Consider the following 18,483-nt stretch of genomic DNA (forward strand, 5'->3'; position numbering starts at 1 on the left):
AAAGTATTTAATTTAGATTCAGCTGACAAGGAATGAGGTTTCTGGGGAAAAACCTGGTAAGTGAATAGACTGATTTATACGAAAGTCTGACAATACTTTTGGAATCAAAGACAGGTGAAGCCTCATAGTTATTCTAGCCATATCAAAAACTATGTTGGGAGTGTTGATCATGAAAGCTTGCAATTCACTTTCATTGACAATAGATGAACTGAATAATTGGATAAAGGTTCAAAAGTAGGTTCCATAAGGGTGGAGAGACTGGGAGGCAGGGAGGCTGGGATATTTGGCGGGCGGCTGCTCGGGCTCCCCGCTCAGGGCAGGGGGAGGGTCTGCTGTGGCTCTGCACAGCTGCCTGCCCGGCTCTTCCCGTGGCCGGGCTGCGGCTCCGAGCCACCTCCCTGGCCGTAGCTGGGGCCAGAAGAGCCATGCTGGCAGCTGTGGGGAGCCTGACTCTGTCCACCTGCCCTGGGTGGGTGGAGATGCTGGAGGGGCGGGGATATGGGCGGAGGGGCTGGGACATTTGACGGGGGGCTCAGAGGCAGAGGCATTTGGTGGGGGGCTGCACAGGAAGAGGGTGTTCTGCGGCTCCCCACAGCTGCCAGCGCGGCTCTCCCTTACCCGGCTCCGTCCGGGGAGGGTGGTGGCTTGGAGCCGCAGGCTATGGTAAGAGCTGGGCAGACAGCTGTGGGGAGCTGCAACAGACCCTCCACCTGCCTTGGGCGTGGAGCCCAAGCAGCCCCCAGGCAGCTCCCCAGGTCTCCCCCTCCCCCCCGGCCAGGCCAGCGTGGAGCCCAGCTAGGAAGCCTTGGGGAGCGGTGTTGGACCCCCCACCTGCCCGCAATGCGGGCGGGGGTGGGGGGCTGAGAGCAGCCCTGACTGTGTCCCCGCCCGCCAGGCTTACCGCCTGGCTGAGGGCAGGTGGAGGGTCTGTGACTCCACGCAGGCTCCCCACAGCTGCCCACGTGGCTGTCCCCGACCGGGCTCCGGCAGGGGGGATGCCTCGGGGCCTCAGCCTGGCCCCCAGTGTAGAGCCCTGCAAACCCACGAATATCTGCGGATATCCGCGGATATTTTTTGCGGATAGCGAATCGGATGCGGATACACATTTGTGTATCCATATAGGGCTTTAGGCAGTGCTCACGCCTTTTGCCATAGCCCCCTCCCCTCGCTAGATGAAGTGGCACTGCCCCCCGCCCTCCTCAGTTTCTTCACCCCGAACATCCATGAGATGAGATTCCAGTACAGAGGGTGGATCATGGAATATACTCTGCATCACATCTCGAAGAATCACAGTTACAGTAAATAACCATTTCTTCCTCTTGCAAAAGATGCAGCCATGTATTCCACTTGAGTAATTCACAAGCTGTACCCCTCCCAAGAGGAGGGCCTTGGAGTCTACCTAAACAAGAATTGCAGGACCACCCTTATGAATCTTGTATCCGCCGTGGAAGATGTGGTAATGGCATTATGGTTCGAAAATGTATGTATGTATGACCACGTAACAGCCTTGCAAATATCCAATATGGAAATGTCACTGAGGATTGCTACAGACATTACTTGTGCTCTTGTTGAATGAGCTTGCACCCACTGAGGTGGCATAGCCAAAGCTATTTCATATGTAGTCTTGACACAAGATATTATCCATTTAGAGATGGTCTGTGAAGAGAACACTTGACCCTTCATGCGATCTGCATATGACACAAACAGGTGAGGAAAAGCATGAAATGGTTTAGTCCTATCCAAATAGAAGGCTAGGCATTGCCTGACATCTAATGTTTGGAGACGCTGCTCCTCCAGAGATGAATGTGGCTTATGAAAGAATACAGGAAAGTATACTGCCTGGTCCAAGTGAAACTGAGAGGCCACTTTAGACAAACATTTTTGGTATGGTTGTAAAGTCACCTTATCTTTGGAGAATCTTCTATAAGGAGACTCTGCCATCAGAGCCTGTTCCTTACACCCTCTCTTTGCAGATGTTATTGGAACCAGGAAAACAGTTTTCCAACAGAAGAGTGGAAAGGGACAAGATGCTGTGGGCTCAAAAGGAGGCCCCATTGGCACCACTATGGCTATTTAAAGGTCACACAGAGGAACTAGCTCTTGAACTGGCAGATATAGGTGAAGAAGCCCTTTTAAGAACCTTGCTATCATGGGATTGGAGAAGATTGATCTTCCCTTGCTAGGGGGATGAAATACCAGTATCACTGCCAAATGCACTTTGAATAAACTAAGCTCAAGTCCCAAAGACTGAAGGTGCAGCAGGTATTCCAATATGTCCTGGATAGAAGACAGTATTGGTTGAATTCCATGGGCTAATGACCACACAGAAAACAGCTTCTCTTTTGCCATCTTACTCAGAGATGCAGCCACACACAGTAACAGGTCCTGGTATGCTTTGAAATCCTCTGGTACCAAAGGGGAGGAACATCCCAGCACCACAGAACCACCCAGGGGTGAGAATGAGGCAGGTAGGTGTGCCTGAGCTGGATCCTGCTCCAGGGCTGATTGGCCCAGGCAGGACAACTCTGGAGGCTCCCTGAGGGGAAGCCTCACCAGTACCTGCAGCTGTGGTGAACTGACAGTCACTGCCATAGATGTAGTCAGTGGTCTTGGCCTTGAGCAGGACGAGGAGCGGGATCTCTGCGACTGAGGATCGTCCCATGGATTTTGTGGAGATTACTGGTATGCATAGGGCATTGGTGGCCCATAGGTGCCAGGGCAGGGGCCTCCATCAGATAACGAGATGTGTGCCAATCCTGGTACCCATAGTGTTCCATGAACAGCTCTCAATCAGGTGATGGGAAGAAAGAAAGAGGAAGGTCCTGACTCAATTATCGAGTGGTCCTGGGCTTTGGGGAATAGTGGTGAGCCAACCCTGAGGGTGTGAGTAGCTGGTCCCACTCATCCGTAGCCCAGAATGACAAGGGGGCGCACCAACAGTGGAAATGGCACTGGCATCACTGAGTATGCCTTTGTTGCTTCCAGTGCAGGGAGTGGGGTTGACACCAGAGTCAGCATTGGTACTGAAGTAACCAATGACACCAAAGTTGAAGGCAGTGACTGCCAACATGGCAACACTTGTGGTGCCAGCCATAGGGGGTACCAAAGTTCCTAGTGCCATGGAGATCCTTGTGCTGGGTCTGGTACTGGCCCCATTTCCACTGAGTTTGGAAGGGAAGCATTTGGGTGAAGCACTGACAGACTCTTAAGTTCAGTGGCCTGGCCAGCCAATAGGGTTATAAAGGAGACAGCCCTGGCAAAGTTCTGGACCAACGGAGAGCTGAGGACAGAAAGGCAGAGGAGGTCTGCTATTGCCTGATATGTTGCCGGCATGGAAGTAGCTGGTGCCACTGTTGCCCTCATTGGTATCGGACTCAGTGGATGCCTCAGGGCTGGAACCGGTGTTAACAGTACAGGATCTCTGACCTCCCTGGTTGACAGGACATGCTCCATGCCGTGCACCAGGATTCATTGCTTCTTCTGGGGGAGGGAGATAAGTCCTGAATGACCGAGGCCACTCCATGTCCCGTCTTACATGACCTTTTCCTCGGTGCACTTGATGGGGAACTACTCCTCTGCCTCCTCAAAGAGGTGCCAGCTCCAGGATGCGAAGTGGCAGCATTCTCTGCACTAGAGGGCAACCTCTGAGCTGATGAGATCCTCTGTGCCAAAGCAGGCTGCCTGGCTTCTTCAAGCAGGTGCTGTTTCAGATGAAGATACCTTGCCACTTGAGTCTATTTCGTGAACGATCTGCAAATTGAACACTACTCCTTGACATTGGCTTCACCTAGACACAGCAAACACTCCACGTGGGATCGTTCCCAAAACAACAGACAATGTTTAAATCCTGGTGAGGGCAACACCAGGGAAAACTTCAACAACAACTACCTAACACTAAATCTAAGTAACTATACTCGGGGTACTAATTAACGATATACAATTAGAGAACAAAGTCACTAAATAGAAGAAGGTGAAATAAAAACCACACAGAGCTCTGACTCCAGCTACGGGCGATAAGAAGGAACTAAGGGAGGCTCGGGGCAGCACTGCCTGATATAGTCAGTGCAGGGGCTATGGCCATGAGATTATTGGTGAGTCGGGCTCTGTAGTAATCCTGAGATCTAGTGAGGACACAGAGAGGTGTCAAGAAATTACTTGTAAGGGACATCAGTGCTGAGGAAGCCGGTGCCACATCCCTCCATATTGAAGATTCCACAGAGACTGAAACAGTCAGTGGTGAGTGGGATTTATTTAGTAATGGCAGTGCCAATATAGATGGCACTGGGATGACCATGCTGAACACCCTGGAGCTGTGAGGGATAGTGCCAACAACTCTGGTGTCATGGTGGAGTGTAACAAGTGCATCTGTGCCCTCCTATCCCCTCAAGCCTTCGGTACCAGCTCAGAAGGTTTCTGGGATGGTTCTTTATGGTGATGCAACACTGACAGCTCTGACCCTGCTTCTTCCCATGCCAACTCCAACAGCACGATTAAAAAACATTTCCTCCTACCCAGCACTGGAGACAGAGAATGGTGAAGAGAAGCTGACTTGGAGTCCAGCTCTCTCAGTCCTTGGACAGCAGGGATCCCTAACTGACTGAAGGATTTTGTAGAGTCTCTTTTGGTTTCTTTGCTCCTCCTGAGCTTGGTGTCATGTCTCTGGTAACATGACTCTGTTCAGAATCCACCATAAACCTCATGCATTTTCCATGAGGAAAATGTTTATTCTAGTTTGTCTCTCCTTCCATGTATATTTCTTAATAATTTGCATATTGAACACTTAGCAATGATGGGCTCTTCATCCAAACAGTAGAAATACGTGTCATGGGTCTCTGTCAGAGGAATACCCCCTCTCCCTCATCTCCCCAGACACTCCTCAACAAGAGGGGCATGATTTAAAGCCAGGAAATCTGTTAGACCTGCAAGAGAGGTCTCCCTACTGAATGGGGAGCAAGCAGATACCGGAGACAGTGTTGGTATATAATACTTTAAATGCTCTTTATTGATTATAAAACAAACCTTACTCCACATTCACACCCCAAACATACTATTCCAGAGTCCAAAGATCAGAGTGGTCCTGATGGCTAGTCGACATTCCTTCCATCAGGATAAGTTCATAAGATGCGGGGAGCCGGCGAAAACCACATCTATATCCAGATGGGGCTCTAGATCAATAAATGACTCTGATTTGCAGAAGTCATAGGCAAACATTTATAGTCCATTCTGTCGCGACATCGGTTCTTTGCCTTTGTTTACTAGGCCTTCTACGCACACAATTCCAAAGAGACAATCCTGGCCAGGCCGCCATGATCCAAGATGTGCCACTTCCTCCAGTTCTAATATAATTTTATATTAGTCCAGCTGGTGTTATTTCATTTTCTGATGATTTCCTGTATTTTTCTCGGAACATAAGATTGTTTTTGCACAAATAGTTCTAATAGTCCTTGACCTTAAATTCTTGTTTCAGTTGCTAACTTGCAACGCACGTATTCATGTCAAGCATGCGTCATTCATACCAGGCCGCAATGACCTATAACATACTACATTGTGATGAATATATATATATATATATATATATATATATCCCAACAAATCTAGGCTCAGCCATCATTCCCAGATACAGTCTATGCTCTATTATTTTTTATTTCTTTTTTTTTTAAATATATTTTACTGCCAATGGGCTAAATGAAACATTAACAACTACAGGAAATTAAACAAACTACAAACTTCTACTCTAACTACAAAGTAACAAAGTACAGTAGGGACACAATGTTATTCCAACTTTCTGTCTAAGCAGTGGGAAGGAACGGAGTGGCACTTGGGAGGGGGAGCACGAAGGTGTATCTGGTACATTCTGAACTCCTGTGATGGGGCACACAAGCACCTTTAGTGGGATCCAATTTTGCAGTAACTCAAAGAAGAATGCAGACTTCCTTTTATGCTGTTGGGGAAAAGATACCAATACAGGAGTTAAAGAAGTTGTACAGAAATGTTGTTGTTTATAAATTTCCTGGGCCTTTTTGCATTTTTAAAGACAAACTTTAAAGAATTTAAAAACCACAGCTGAGAAAGTGAGTATTATGCACCTAGTAGACTAGATTGTACAGTCATAAAATAAAAATATAGTCACAGAAAAACAGATAAGTAGCTAGATAAACTCCTGTACACTCACCCAATGGAAGAATGAAATGGGCCCAATCATCCCATCAGTCACAAGCATGTAACTGCTGGGACAAATACCCTCCAGGTTTTTAAGCACTATTTTAACATTTGAGGATTTTGCTTCTAGATTAATATTGCAAACCCAGACAGATACCCAGGCAAAGCAGGCTTAGCTCAAGCCTAACTATTCTCAGAGCATGTTGCAAGATACACCTTTTTGTACAAGCCTTCTTCCTGGAACATTAGCATGTGTCTTTTTATCCTGTGCTGGCATATACAGAGAAAATGAAGATTGATTTAGACAGTTTAGCACATTCAGGAGAGTAGGAGACATCCAGAGTCAGATTTTTAAAGGTATTTAGGTGCCCAAAGATAGGCAGCTAGTGGGATTTTCTAAAGTGCCTAAGCACCTAACTTCAATTGAAATGGGAATTAGGCACCTAGGAGCATTGGAAAAATCTGACTCTTATCATCTCTCCACATACCCCACAAAAGGGAAGAATATCTGTTGCCACTAATCACTCATGTCTTTTGAAAGATTAAGAAGGGGGTACCTACTGGTCTGCCTAAGCCACCTGTGGAGAACAGGTTGTCCTCAGAAGTGTCTTAGAAGCTTTTCAGGTAAGGGGAGGGAAGGAAACTTAGAGAGGGGAACAAGGGTTCAAGTCCTCCTCTGTATTTAATCCATTCACAAATCTAACCGTACTTACTACAGTACCTTGTTATCACCACATGCTGTGCCATCTCTCACCGATCCAATGTCTACTACCTCCATCCCAGCACTAAATTCTGTACCCCAACACAAAACATTGCCAACTGGAGTCTGAACTATGGACCCACGATAATTGCTTTGAGATATTTTTTTAACATTAACACACTGTAGTCTTCCACACAAGACATCTCTGAAAGAAAAACAACAAGAACAATTGCTTCAAGATTTATACAGACATTTGAAGAATTCTGTATGGGAGTTGTGGTGTATCTTACCATGGAAGATTCAGAATCACTCCCATAAGACCTTCCCTACATCCTCTGTGCCTTGATAATCCCACTAATAGCCCAGCCTATGATTACTGACCTTTCTGCCATGGAGGATTGTGTCCAGTTCAATCAGGAGCTCATCAGTATGGTTGCAGTTGGTAAAGAGGTGAGGGCAGAACAATGTGGGTTGCTGCCTCTGCCTCCTAGGCTGAGAGCAATGGGGAGGGGTGTGCACTGCTGGCCTGATGCTCAGGAATAAAGAATTGAACTAAAGACCTGAATTTGGAACCTAGTCTATAAGCCTACTGTTCTACTCCAAGCCCTATTACCATTCTCTGTAAAGTGCTCTGGTATGTATGAATGAAAGTAAAGTGATTTACCTAACAATACCTGAATTTCTTTGAGATGTATTGTATATATATATACACACTATATATATATATATATATATATATATATTCTACTCTTGTTGCACATGAGCCACATGCACTCAAAATTGAAGTCTTTTGTCCAGCAGTAGTGTCTGGTGGGCCTTCCATAAACCCTGAGTGTCCTTGTGCTCACATACCAAGGGCACAAAGGATGGAGCAGCTCCCAGTGAATTCCTTTGCCACTGCAGAATCTAGAGCTCTATACTAATAGATAAGATGGGCCATGAAATATATATATTTATAAATATATATTAAATAAATATATATATATGGACAACACATTTAGAAGAACTGCAGTTACTCCAGTTCTTTCTTTTTAAGGGCTTTTCCATATATATATATTCCACTTTTGGTGACTCACAAGCAGTAACCCGAACTAAGTAGGTAGAAAAGACACATCTGACCTTGATGTTTCTACGATGGAATACTGATTTGTAAAAGTATGGATTGAACCCACCTAGCTGCCTGAAAGGGGTATGCTTTGTAAGAAAGCTACAGTAGTATGAGCCAGAATCCATCCTGGGGCAAATAAGATCTAGCTGTGTTAGAGTCTGTTACTGCAGCCATGTATTCTATTCTTTGCACCAGTGTTAATCTAGACTTTTCCTTGTTGGCTCTTAGGCGGACAGCAAGGAAGAAATGAAGAATCAGTTGGATGGTGGATTCCACCTACTGTGGTGACTTTCCCCGAACAAGCCAATAGTCCAGATAAATTACATTATTATACCCTATCTTCTTAGGTAAGACAACTGCTAGAAGCTTGATAAACACTACTGGCCTTGAATAGATACCAAAAGAGAGGGTCCTCTGAGACTCATAGGGATTCTATCCAAGCTACAGGCTTAAACACTTCCTGTGCACTGGATGTGAAAGTGTGCGTCTTGCAAATTAAGAGTTGCAAACCAGTTTTGCGGATCTAGTGATGGAACAGTGGATGCCAGGATTACCGTTCTGAATCTGAAGTGATGGATGAAGGTATTGAGCTCCTTGAATCCAGAACGACGTGCCGATCTCCCTTCTTCAGAGTTATGAAATTATTGGAATAAAACCTTTCCCTCTGATATTGAGGCTGAGCCTTTTTTATTACTCCGAGATACAGAAGTGAGAGCTCTCCCCAGTGCAACAGCCGCCTCCCATGAGATGGGTCCCTGAAGAGGGAACAGGAAAGGTGGGGAGAGAATAAGAGCAGTATGGAACTGAATGAATTATCCAGATGAGATTATTTCTAGGACCCAGCAGCCTGCTGGTAAGTTCCATGCATCATGGAAAAAGCAGAGATGCTTCCAAAGTGGGAGGGGAAGAAGGATCTAGATCCTGTGAACAGACTGTAGTGCAACTCTTGATCAACCCATCACAATGGCTGCTTGGGTGCAGATGAAGATTCAGTTGAGACTGTGTCTTGAGACAGGTCTCCTCTTTTGACAGCATTGCCCCTTTCAAAGAGGCTCTGAAGTTCTTTGGTGGAAGAAAGTGCTGGGCAAATGTCTTTGTCTTGATGAATTGCAGGGTCTTCCTTATTTCTCTTCGGGGAAGAGTGTAGATCCAAAAAGAGCAAAGAGTGGCTTGGGAGTCCTTCAGGAAGTGAAAGACATCAGCAGTCTATGTACTAAAATGTTCTGGACTGTCCAAAAGAAAGATCTTCCATGGTTCACTGGGTCTTTTGAGGAGATCTAGAACCCTAGAGCCAAGATATCCTCTTCATTAACACTGAAGTTGCCGTAGGTCAGGGTATGGTGTCAGCAGCATCCAGAGCTTCCTAGAGAGATGTTCTTGCAATTAATTGGTTCTGTGAAATTGATGCTTTAAACTCTTCTGATACCTTGAGGCAAATTTTTTATGAAGTGAGAGAATTTATTATAATTCAGAAAATTATAATAGGCACATAATGCCTAATAATTTGAAATTCTAAACTGAAGGCTTGCTGATGGATAACTTTAACATCCAAATAAATCAAGATGTTTTGGTATTTTTCTTTTGTTTTCATTTTTTGTTGTCTGTTCTTCTCACTGGCAGCAACTAGCACCACCAAGCCTGCTACCAAGTGTGTGTAAAAATATTTTTGTTAGGTTTTGTCTCTGGCCAGGAGGGAATTTATAGCACTGTATACAGAAAGGTGGTTACCCTTCCCTTTATATTTATGACAAGGGAACAGGAAGATATGGCTATAAGCAAAGCTAATTTACTGGTCTGAGGCAGCTCCTGCTCAGAAATGTCCTCTGAATGTTCAGGTTGATGTACTGCTAGTTGAGAAACTGCAGTTTCCTGATAAGTAGCTGTCAAGGCTGATTCCCAACTCTGGCACTTCGAGTGCAGAAGCTGGGGGCCCACAAGGATTTTAAAAATTAATACTGGTCACTCCAGGCTGGTATTAAACTCCTAAGGTCACAGCTTCTCTCTGACCTTGGATAGGTACATGCTGCCACCACCCAAGTGCGAACCCCCCCGCCCCCTTTTGAGAACCCAGGAAGGAACACTTGGGAATTCCTTCCTGTGGGGCACCCTCAAGCCCTTTCACCCCCCTTCCCAGGAAGGGCTGAGAAAAATACAAAGGAAATCAGCTGTTGCCACCAGCTAATTAAACAACATATGCACAAACCTTTTAGGGACACAAAAATCCAATTCTGTTCTTAAAAAAGGTAAATTTTATTAAACCCAAAAAGAAAGGAAATACATTTGGAACTTAGGCTTTTTGCTAGATCTTAAAAGAAACAATTACAAAAATCAAGCATCAAGATAGCTCTCTTGAGGTTCAGCTTAAAGGTTACAAGCAAAACAAAAGCATCTGGGGTTAGCACAGAGGCGTCCACAAGCCAATAAGAAATAAAAGAAAAAACCCTAATCGCGTCTTCCTAGACATTCCCTAATTACTTACATATTTGGGGTTTCAGATAAGTAAGTTGAGGTATGATCTGATGCTTTTTCATACTTGATTTTAAAGCTTTTTACAGCATAGCTCCAAGCCCTCTCCTGCTCTGTCCCCTCTCTCTGGGGGGGGGGGGGGAGGGGGGAGCGGAAGGGAGGGGAGGGACAAAGGGAAGTTTTTTCTCCCAATTTTAAAAAGTTCTAGCCCTCCCATTGGCTCTTTTGGTCAGGTGCCCACTCCTTTTCTTTTACCCAGCCAGGGAGACTTTTTAACCCTTCACAGGTAAAGCAAGCAGATAACAGCCATCAAGAGGGACTTTACAGCTAACTGGCTGGCTGGGTGTCCATAAAAGGCAGCTACGCCCCTTCATTTATCACAGTAGCAAAGGAGGACTTAATCCTCGGAGGTGATTTAAAGGTGTGATGTCTCAAATGATAAGGACCCCAGGTGTTCCAATAAGGGTGTGTTGGGATGTTGTAGGGGGAGGGGCCCGGGGGTCATGGGACAGGATACCAGGGCATATGTCTACCCTCATATTCCCTAAAAGAACAAGATCTAAATGAATCCCTCAATTTCCAACCTAGTTAATTCACATGAAGAGGCCTTAGGGGAATAATGAATGGATCCCCTGTCTATTATGTTGTGACTCAGAAGACAAAGAGAATAAACATTCCAAGTCTAGGGGAGGGGCTGCCAAAGCTGACGTACTAGGCTGAAAGATAAGTCTAGGGAGCTTGTTCTGAGGAGACACCCAGTGCCAGTGTGACAGTGGGCATTGGTACTGTCGAAGGAATGTTATTTCTTGCAGGCAGTAAAGGAGATTCAGGCTTCTCTGACACTCATAAATCCCCTGGTACCACCTACTTTCTTGGTACCAACCAGAATGGCGTTGCAAAAAAAAATCACACTTGATGGTGCCGATATGGTAAGTACCGAAAAAAATCAGTATCAATATAAGCTCTATCAAAGTGGTCATTACCAACGATGCTCTACCATGACAGCCATCGTTGGAGTGCTCGGTGCTGAAGTAGCCATTTATTTAGTATGTCATTGCAGTACCGGGATTCTGGTACCATGCTCCTTCAGAGGTACTGCAGTACTTTAAGACAGTGGAATCTCATTGGAACAGGAGCTATGGGGTGACTTGGACCTCTTCTTAATATAGGTTTATGTAGGTGATCTCCCTCTTTACCTGAGGAGTGATGCTCCTTTTCCTCTAAAGACTTAGTTCTGCTGGTCCTAGCACATCTGAAGCTGAAGCCTTGAAAGACAGGGCCCAGGAGCGAACAGATCCTGAATTCACAGGGACGCACCTGAGGTGGATTTTGAGGACTTTACACATACCTGGATCTAAAGCCGGTTGCCAAGAGCAGTCTAACAAAAGCAGCCAGTACATTGCTGGCCGAGAGATCCTGATCTTGAGCACATGGGACACGTGCACACCAAGAGTGGAACATATATAACCTGTTCTTCAAAACCTCCAATGATGGAGATTCCGCAACCTCCCTAGGCAATTTATTCCAGTGCTTAACCACCTTGACAGTTAGGAAGTTTTTCCTAATGTCCAACCTAAACATCCCTTGCTGCAATTTAAGCCCATTGCTTCTTGTTCTATCCTCAGTGGTTAAGAAGACCAATTTTTCTCCCTCCTCCTTGTAACAACCTTTTACGTACTTGAAAACTGTTATCATGTCCCCTCTCAGTCTTCTCTTTTCCAGACTAAACAAACCCAATTTTTTCACTTTTTCCTCATAGGTCATGTTTTGTTCACATCTTTCCTAAAATGTGGCTCCCAGAACTGGACCCAAGACTCCAGTTGAAGCCTAATCAGCTTGGAGTGGAGCAGAAGAATAACTTCTCGTGTCTTGCTTACAACACTCTGGCTAATACACCCCAGAATGATATTTGCTTTTTTTGCAACAGTGTTACACTGTTGACTCATATGGACAAGCACTTGTAGAAATAGTAGTTTTCTTGTTATTGTCATCAGAGTTCTGACAGGGTCTATTGTGGTTGTCCTGTTTCAGGTCAGAGCTCAGATGGTCTCCCTTCCATGCATAGGAGAGAGCTGATGAAAGACATTTTTTTCCTGGATGGGGAAGGGGGTGAAAAGGTAAGGGGAGCAGGACAGAGGCCAAGGAGAGAAAGCATGGAGATTTTGGGAGGGGAAGGCTGAGGAGAGATCAAGGAGATATGGAGGTGGGCTAAAGAAAGATAGGAGAAGGAGGAGAAAATGAGGGCGAAAGGAATAAGAGGATTTCCAAGACAGTTATGAAATGAGAGAACCTTTGAGCATTTGGCTAATCTAAAAAGGGTCTCTCCTGCTTCAGCTCTGCAGAGTCATACAACCCACCACCTAATGAACACAGTTAGTCTGCTCCCTTTCAAAAACTACATCTCTGAGGATAGATTCCCTGTCAGCCTCCCACCCAGGGTCATCAGCTTAAATATCCTCCTCCACATCAAGAGCAATGGAGCAGGAAGCTCTAACTGTGGTACACGTGGGGCCGATATGTAATAATTTAGGAAAACTGATCTATATTCATTTATTGTATTTAACCAGGTCATGGGGAATGTTTGCTGTATGACTATATTGAAATCTTTACTGTATGCATATGGGGGTTTAGGTGAATAGCGGGCTGTTAGAAGGTAAAACACCCACCTCCTGGTAAAAAGGGCAGGAAGTGAAGAAACAATGCCTGTGCTATTAAGCTGTGAAGATGCTGCTCCCAGGCACCAGATAAATTACAAGATTTATTTTGCCAAGATTTGGAGTTAACAGATCAAAACGACAACAAACAGTTAAAAAGTCACTCTCTAAAAGGGAGTAGGGGAGTTGTCAGAGAAGTATTCAGAGGAGCAGACTCACTCAGAGACAGGCCCTGCGGGATAGGTCTAAAGCAACTGGGTCTTCCTAAGCTTTCAGAGGTATGACAAGCTTTAGATAACACAGGTATATATGGCACCTTAGAGACTAATCAATTTATTTGAGCATGAGCTTTCGTGAGCTACAGCTCACTTCATCGGATGCATCCGATGAAGTGAGCTGTAGCTCACGAAAGCTCATGCTCAAATAAATTGGTTAGTCTCTAAGGTGCCACAAGTACTCCTTTTCTTTTTACGAATACAGACTAACACGGCTGTTACTCTGAAACAGGTATATATATATAGACCTTTTATTGTTTTCAAATCTTTTTTCTCTTATGCTGTGCTGTGTTCCTGCTTTTAAGAATCAACAATGCTTTGTTTTAAGAAGGTTGTCTGGTTATTGTATAAAACATTAGTCACAACGCAAGGGAAGTTTTGCTGGGCCAAATTCAGTCAGGCCTGCTGACAAATCCTGGTTGTTACACACAGGGCTGTAGCCTGAGACCAGTCGGAAGGGTGGGATAATCATGGGATGCTACCCCAGGACAGGGGAAGTCAAGAGGGGAGTATGTTCAGAGAGAGTAGAGGAGTCAAAGGTGCAGCGAGCTCTGTAACTGTGACACTAACTTCCTGGCTGTTTAGAAGAAAGGTGGATACACTGCAGTCAGGGAGCCTCAGTGCTGCAGGGAAATTCCACCCAGTCTGCAGGTGAAATAGGTTGTGTATTACTTTCAACTAAAAATTGAGAAGGCAGGACATACTGCAGGATGAGAGCCACATCTCCATCCAGTGATCCTTTGAATGAGAAAGGCAAAGTAAAATGGACACTTCTCTGGGCAGAACTCTGCATTAATTAATTCTACAGGAAGGAAAAGACTTAGGGAAATAATCATCAAAATGAACCAAAGGCAAACCCAAACTGACCCATGGCAAAATCAAAGCTTGGCTTAGTTAACAAGAAAGTTATTACCACATACTGGGAGGCAGGACAAGTCGGCAAGATCAACTATCCAGCCTCCATTTACAGAGGATGAGAAATATGAGGCAAATAGGCCTGCATATACAAACTGAATCCCCAAATTATGATTATTTTTAGGAGGAAAATACTTTTTAATGTCTCAAAGTTAAAATCTAACTTTTCATCTAGATTGTGGGTGAAAAAATGCTGTTCAAAGTTGAGCCCCTGAGTACCAAAATATAAACGGGAAGTTACAGCATCTGTTTGTAGAATAAGGAACTGTGCTCTATGTGCATGGCTGAGTGTATGTACAATTGGTGCTTTCCTATTATTTCAGTTACAACTTTTTACCAGCCTTGCATTTTTAAAAAAATACATTTTTGAGTTGTGGCATTTTAGGATGGTTGATCTAACCTCTGTGAACTGACCCATGACTTCAACAGACTAAATACACTTTTCATCTATGTAATTTCTGAAATTACTGGATTGGGCTAGTTCTTCACTTACTTAGAGGTGAACTAATCAAACCCAATTGGGTAATGCCAGTGACCTCAGAAGGAGAGTGTCCCATTCTGATTCACCAAATGATTCCTGAGGACTTTCAAGGGGGAGGAACCACCTGGCTACCATCTTCAAAAACTGAAGGAACGGAAGAAGGCTTGCTGCTCACTTACCGGCTTCAAACCATGGCTTGCTTGCCTGCAATAGTTGTTGCTATGACCCTGGCTGCAGGGCTCTGGTTATACAATGTTATCATGTCTGACAAAAAGGCCTGTGTTTCCCTCATCCTCCCAGAGGCCACTGAGGGGTAGGAGTCTAGTAACAAGCAATATGTAAGATTCAACATCTACAAGCAAGTAAGCTCTAGCCACCTGCAAGTCCATTCATATAAAACAGCAGAGCTGACAAGACCACTGACTAATCTTTTCAGCCATGTGTCAGCTCCTGAGGTAGAATGAAATCACAAGAGTTGTGACAGCCATTGCCACTGCCCAGGCTGGCATGTTGTAAACTACCTTTCAAAAACCAAAGCACCCTCCTCAAACCCACTGTGGGTGAAAATGAAATGCTTAAATAAACTGTACCTCTGGTGAAATGCTGCTGAGTCTCCTCTCACTTGTCTATGACTTATTCTTCTACACTACTTCTTAAAATGCATTTTTTTATTTACAGTGATTTCTCCTGAGTACATTTTCCAGTAGATCATACAGATCAATGTAAACAACTTACTTGTGTTGGCACTTCTTGTAAGCAAGACCATCCCCACCACAGTTGCCACACCGGTCACCTTTAGTGTTCACTGTTTTGAAACAACTCAGTGGGGCCAGATGTGCTTCTGCAAAAGGGGGAGAGGAAAAGCACAAGGTAAATGACAAGGCAGAAATAAAGTGCATGGTGCATTGTACTAACCCCTCCAATCATTTCAAGGGCTTGAAGAAATGGAGGTTACTCACTGTAACCCGAGTTCTTTGCGATGGACTCGGCATAGTCACATGCATGGGAGGCACGGCCGGTGCAGCTGTGATGGTGGAACCTTTGGATAGCAGTGTCTGTTGGGGCACTCTCACACTCTCTTCTACCGCTGCCCTCATTGTTCCTGAATATTCTGAGGGCAGGACTGTAAAAGGGGACATGGCGCTCCATCCGCCTCAGTGCTTTCTGCTGCCTCCTCCAAATCCCAGGTTGTCTTTAGGACTTGGAGGAAGAGAGGAAAGTGGGGTAGGAGTGTGAATATGAAGAGTCCCTCTTCAGAAACACTGGTCATAAATGAGTAACCTCCATTTCTTCTTTGAGTGTCCTATACATATTCTCAGTCACGGGATAGTCAAGCATTACTCCTGTTAGACAATGGTGGGTCCTAATTAAAGAGGGATTGAAGTACTGCCCTGCCAAATTGTGCGTCCAATTTGGGTGCTAAGTCCAAAGAATAGTGTTTTGTAAACGTGTGCATGGAACTTCAGGTTAAAGCCCTATAGATCTGTATGAAAGGAATATGTGTAAGGCATATCATTGAAGCTGCGTTGGTCCTAGTGAAATGCGACCTCATTTTCGGAGGGACAGGGTTCAATACTAAAGTGCTGGCCTCACGAATGCACAACCTAACTCATTTTGAGAGTGTTGGAGATGTGATCACTTGACCCTTTTTATTAACAGTATAGGGAATGAATAGATGACGGCACTTTCTGAATTGTACAGTCTGATTAAACTGAAGTCCCTTTTGCATCTAAAATGTGAAGCTTATTTCTCCTACATGTGTATGTAGGCTGGATAAAACCACTGGCAATTAAGCACTTCAGGTAGGAATTTGGGATAGGAATGTAGCACAACTTTGTCCTTATGCAAAACAGTGAATGGTGGGTCAGTCACAAGGGAGTGAAGTTCACTAACTCTTCTGGCAAATGTTATGGCTATAATGAAAGGTGCTTTAGCCAAGAGGTGAAATAAAGAGCTTTCTGCCATTGGCTCAAATGGAGGTTTAATTAGCTACGTGAGGACGATGTTGAGGTCCCGTGCTAGAGAAGGGTCTTTAACTGGTGGAAGGATTTTCTTAACCCTTTCATGAATCTCTTAACTGTGTTGTGTGTGAATACATGAGAGAATGGTATACTGATATAACTGCTAGATGCAAATTAACTGATGATAAAAAGAGACCTGAGAGTTTCAGCTGTAGCAAATATTCTAAGATATGCTGAACCGGGGACATTGTTGGGGCTACATTATGATTGTTTGGCCAGAGAACAAATCTCTTCCATTTGAGGCTATTACACTCCAGTATTGATTCTTTCCAAGAGTTAAGTACGACATGTACTGGACAACAAGATTGTTCTATCAAAGCCCAGGCCATCAGATGTACAGAATATAGGTCTGGGCAATCTACTTTTCTGTTAAGTCAACAGATCTGGTGTAAGAGGGAGAGATTGGTAAACTCCTTTTGATAGCTGAAGGGGGTCTGGGAAACACTGTACTTCTTTGCCAATCAGTGCCTGAAATATCTCATTTTTGAACAAGGTGTAATGTGTTACATATGTAGCTGAGGCCATAAAGGTCAATTTGCATTTGCCCTATATTACTGACTTCCCCAATCCAGACAACTAAAACCTCAGTGAGTACATAACCCTTTAACACCATGGTACCGTATGCCATAAAAACTAGAACAATATAAAATACATTAAATGGATTAAAAGTGAGCCAATACATCTTAAAATGTAATTGTAAACGGGGAATCACCATCTAATGGGGTCCTGCAGGGATTTGGTCTTGGCCCTGTACTATTTAACATTTTTATTGATGAACTAGAAGAAAACATGAAATCACCACCGAAAAAGAGTGCAGAATACACAAAAATTGGAGGAGTCGTACATAATGAAGAAGACAGATCAGTAATATGGAGCAGTATAGATTGCTTGGTAAACTGGGAAGAAATAAACAATATGCATTTTAATGTGCTAAATGTAAAATGTATACTTCTAGGAACAAAGAATGGGGGACTCTACCCTGGGAAGCAGTGAGTTTGGGGGGAGGGATAGCTCAGTGGTTTGAGCATTGGCCTGCTAAACCCAGGGTTGTGGGTTCAATCCTTGAGGGGGCCATTTGGGTCAAAAATTGGGGATTGGTCCTGCTTTGAGCAGGGGGTTGGACTAGATGACCTCCTGAGGTCCCTTCCAACCCTGATATTCTATGATTCTATGAGTCTGAAAAAGATTTGGGGAGTGTGGTGGATAATCAGCTGAATATGAGCTTCCAGTGCAATACTGTGGCCAAAAGGGCTAATGCAATCATTGGATGCACGAACTGGGGAATCTCCAGTAGCAATAGAGTGTCAGAGACGCAAATATAGGTGGTCATGCCTACTCAGAACCAAAGTCAGAAGTGGGCTTCTGGCCAGAATTGGAGCTGAGGGTCAGAGCTAGGTTATCTCGAGTGAGGCAAGGCAAAGACAAGGCCAGAGCCAAGACAGGAACCAGGCTGGTTCCAGGGCAGGAGCAGGGCTGCGTCCCAGGCAGGTGCAGGGTTGGAACAAGGTGGGATCAGGGCTGGGAACAAGCAAGCAGAGGGCCGTGGGCAATCCAGTTTCTCAGGTTACTTCTGAGGGAGCTCTTAGAATCATAGAATATCAGGGTTGGAAGGGACCCCAGAAGGTCATCTAGTCCAACCCCCTGCTCGAAGCAGGACCAATTCTCAGTTAAATCATCCCAGCCAGGGCTTTGTCAAGCCTGACC

The 18,483-nt window shown here is 44.7% G+C and overlaps 1 protein-coding gene across 2 annotated transcripts in view; it reads right to left on the reverse strand.

Annotated features, from left to right (window-relative positions):
• Window positions 1-18,483, reverse strand: part of LOC144930390 (disintegrin and metalloproteinase domain-containing protein 9-like) — a 64,281-nt gene that overhangs the window by 37,430 nt on the left and 8,368 nt on the right. For both annotated transcript variants that reach the window (XM_078851958.1, XM_078851954.1), the window contains exons 4-5: window positions 15,494-15,599; window positions 6,881-7,064 (exon numbers count right to left, since the gene is read on the reverse strand). In XM_078851958.1, coding sequence (XP_078708084.1) covers window positions 6,881-7,064; window positions 15,494-15,599 — 290 coding nt within the window. The remainder of the gene's footprint in view (window positions 1-6,880; window positions 7,065-15,493; window positions 15,600-18,483) is intronic.

The sequence above is a fragment of the Lepidochelys kempii genome, chromosome 1 (genome assembly GCF_965140285.1).
Source record: "Lepidochelys kempii isolate rLepKem1 chromosome 1, rLepKem1.hap1, whole genome shotgun sequence".
NCBI lineage: Eukaryota > Metazoa > Chordata > Testudines > Cheloniidae > Lepidochelys > Lepidochelys kempii.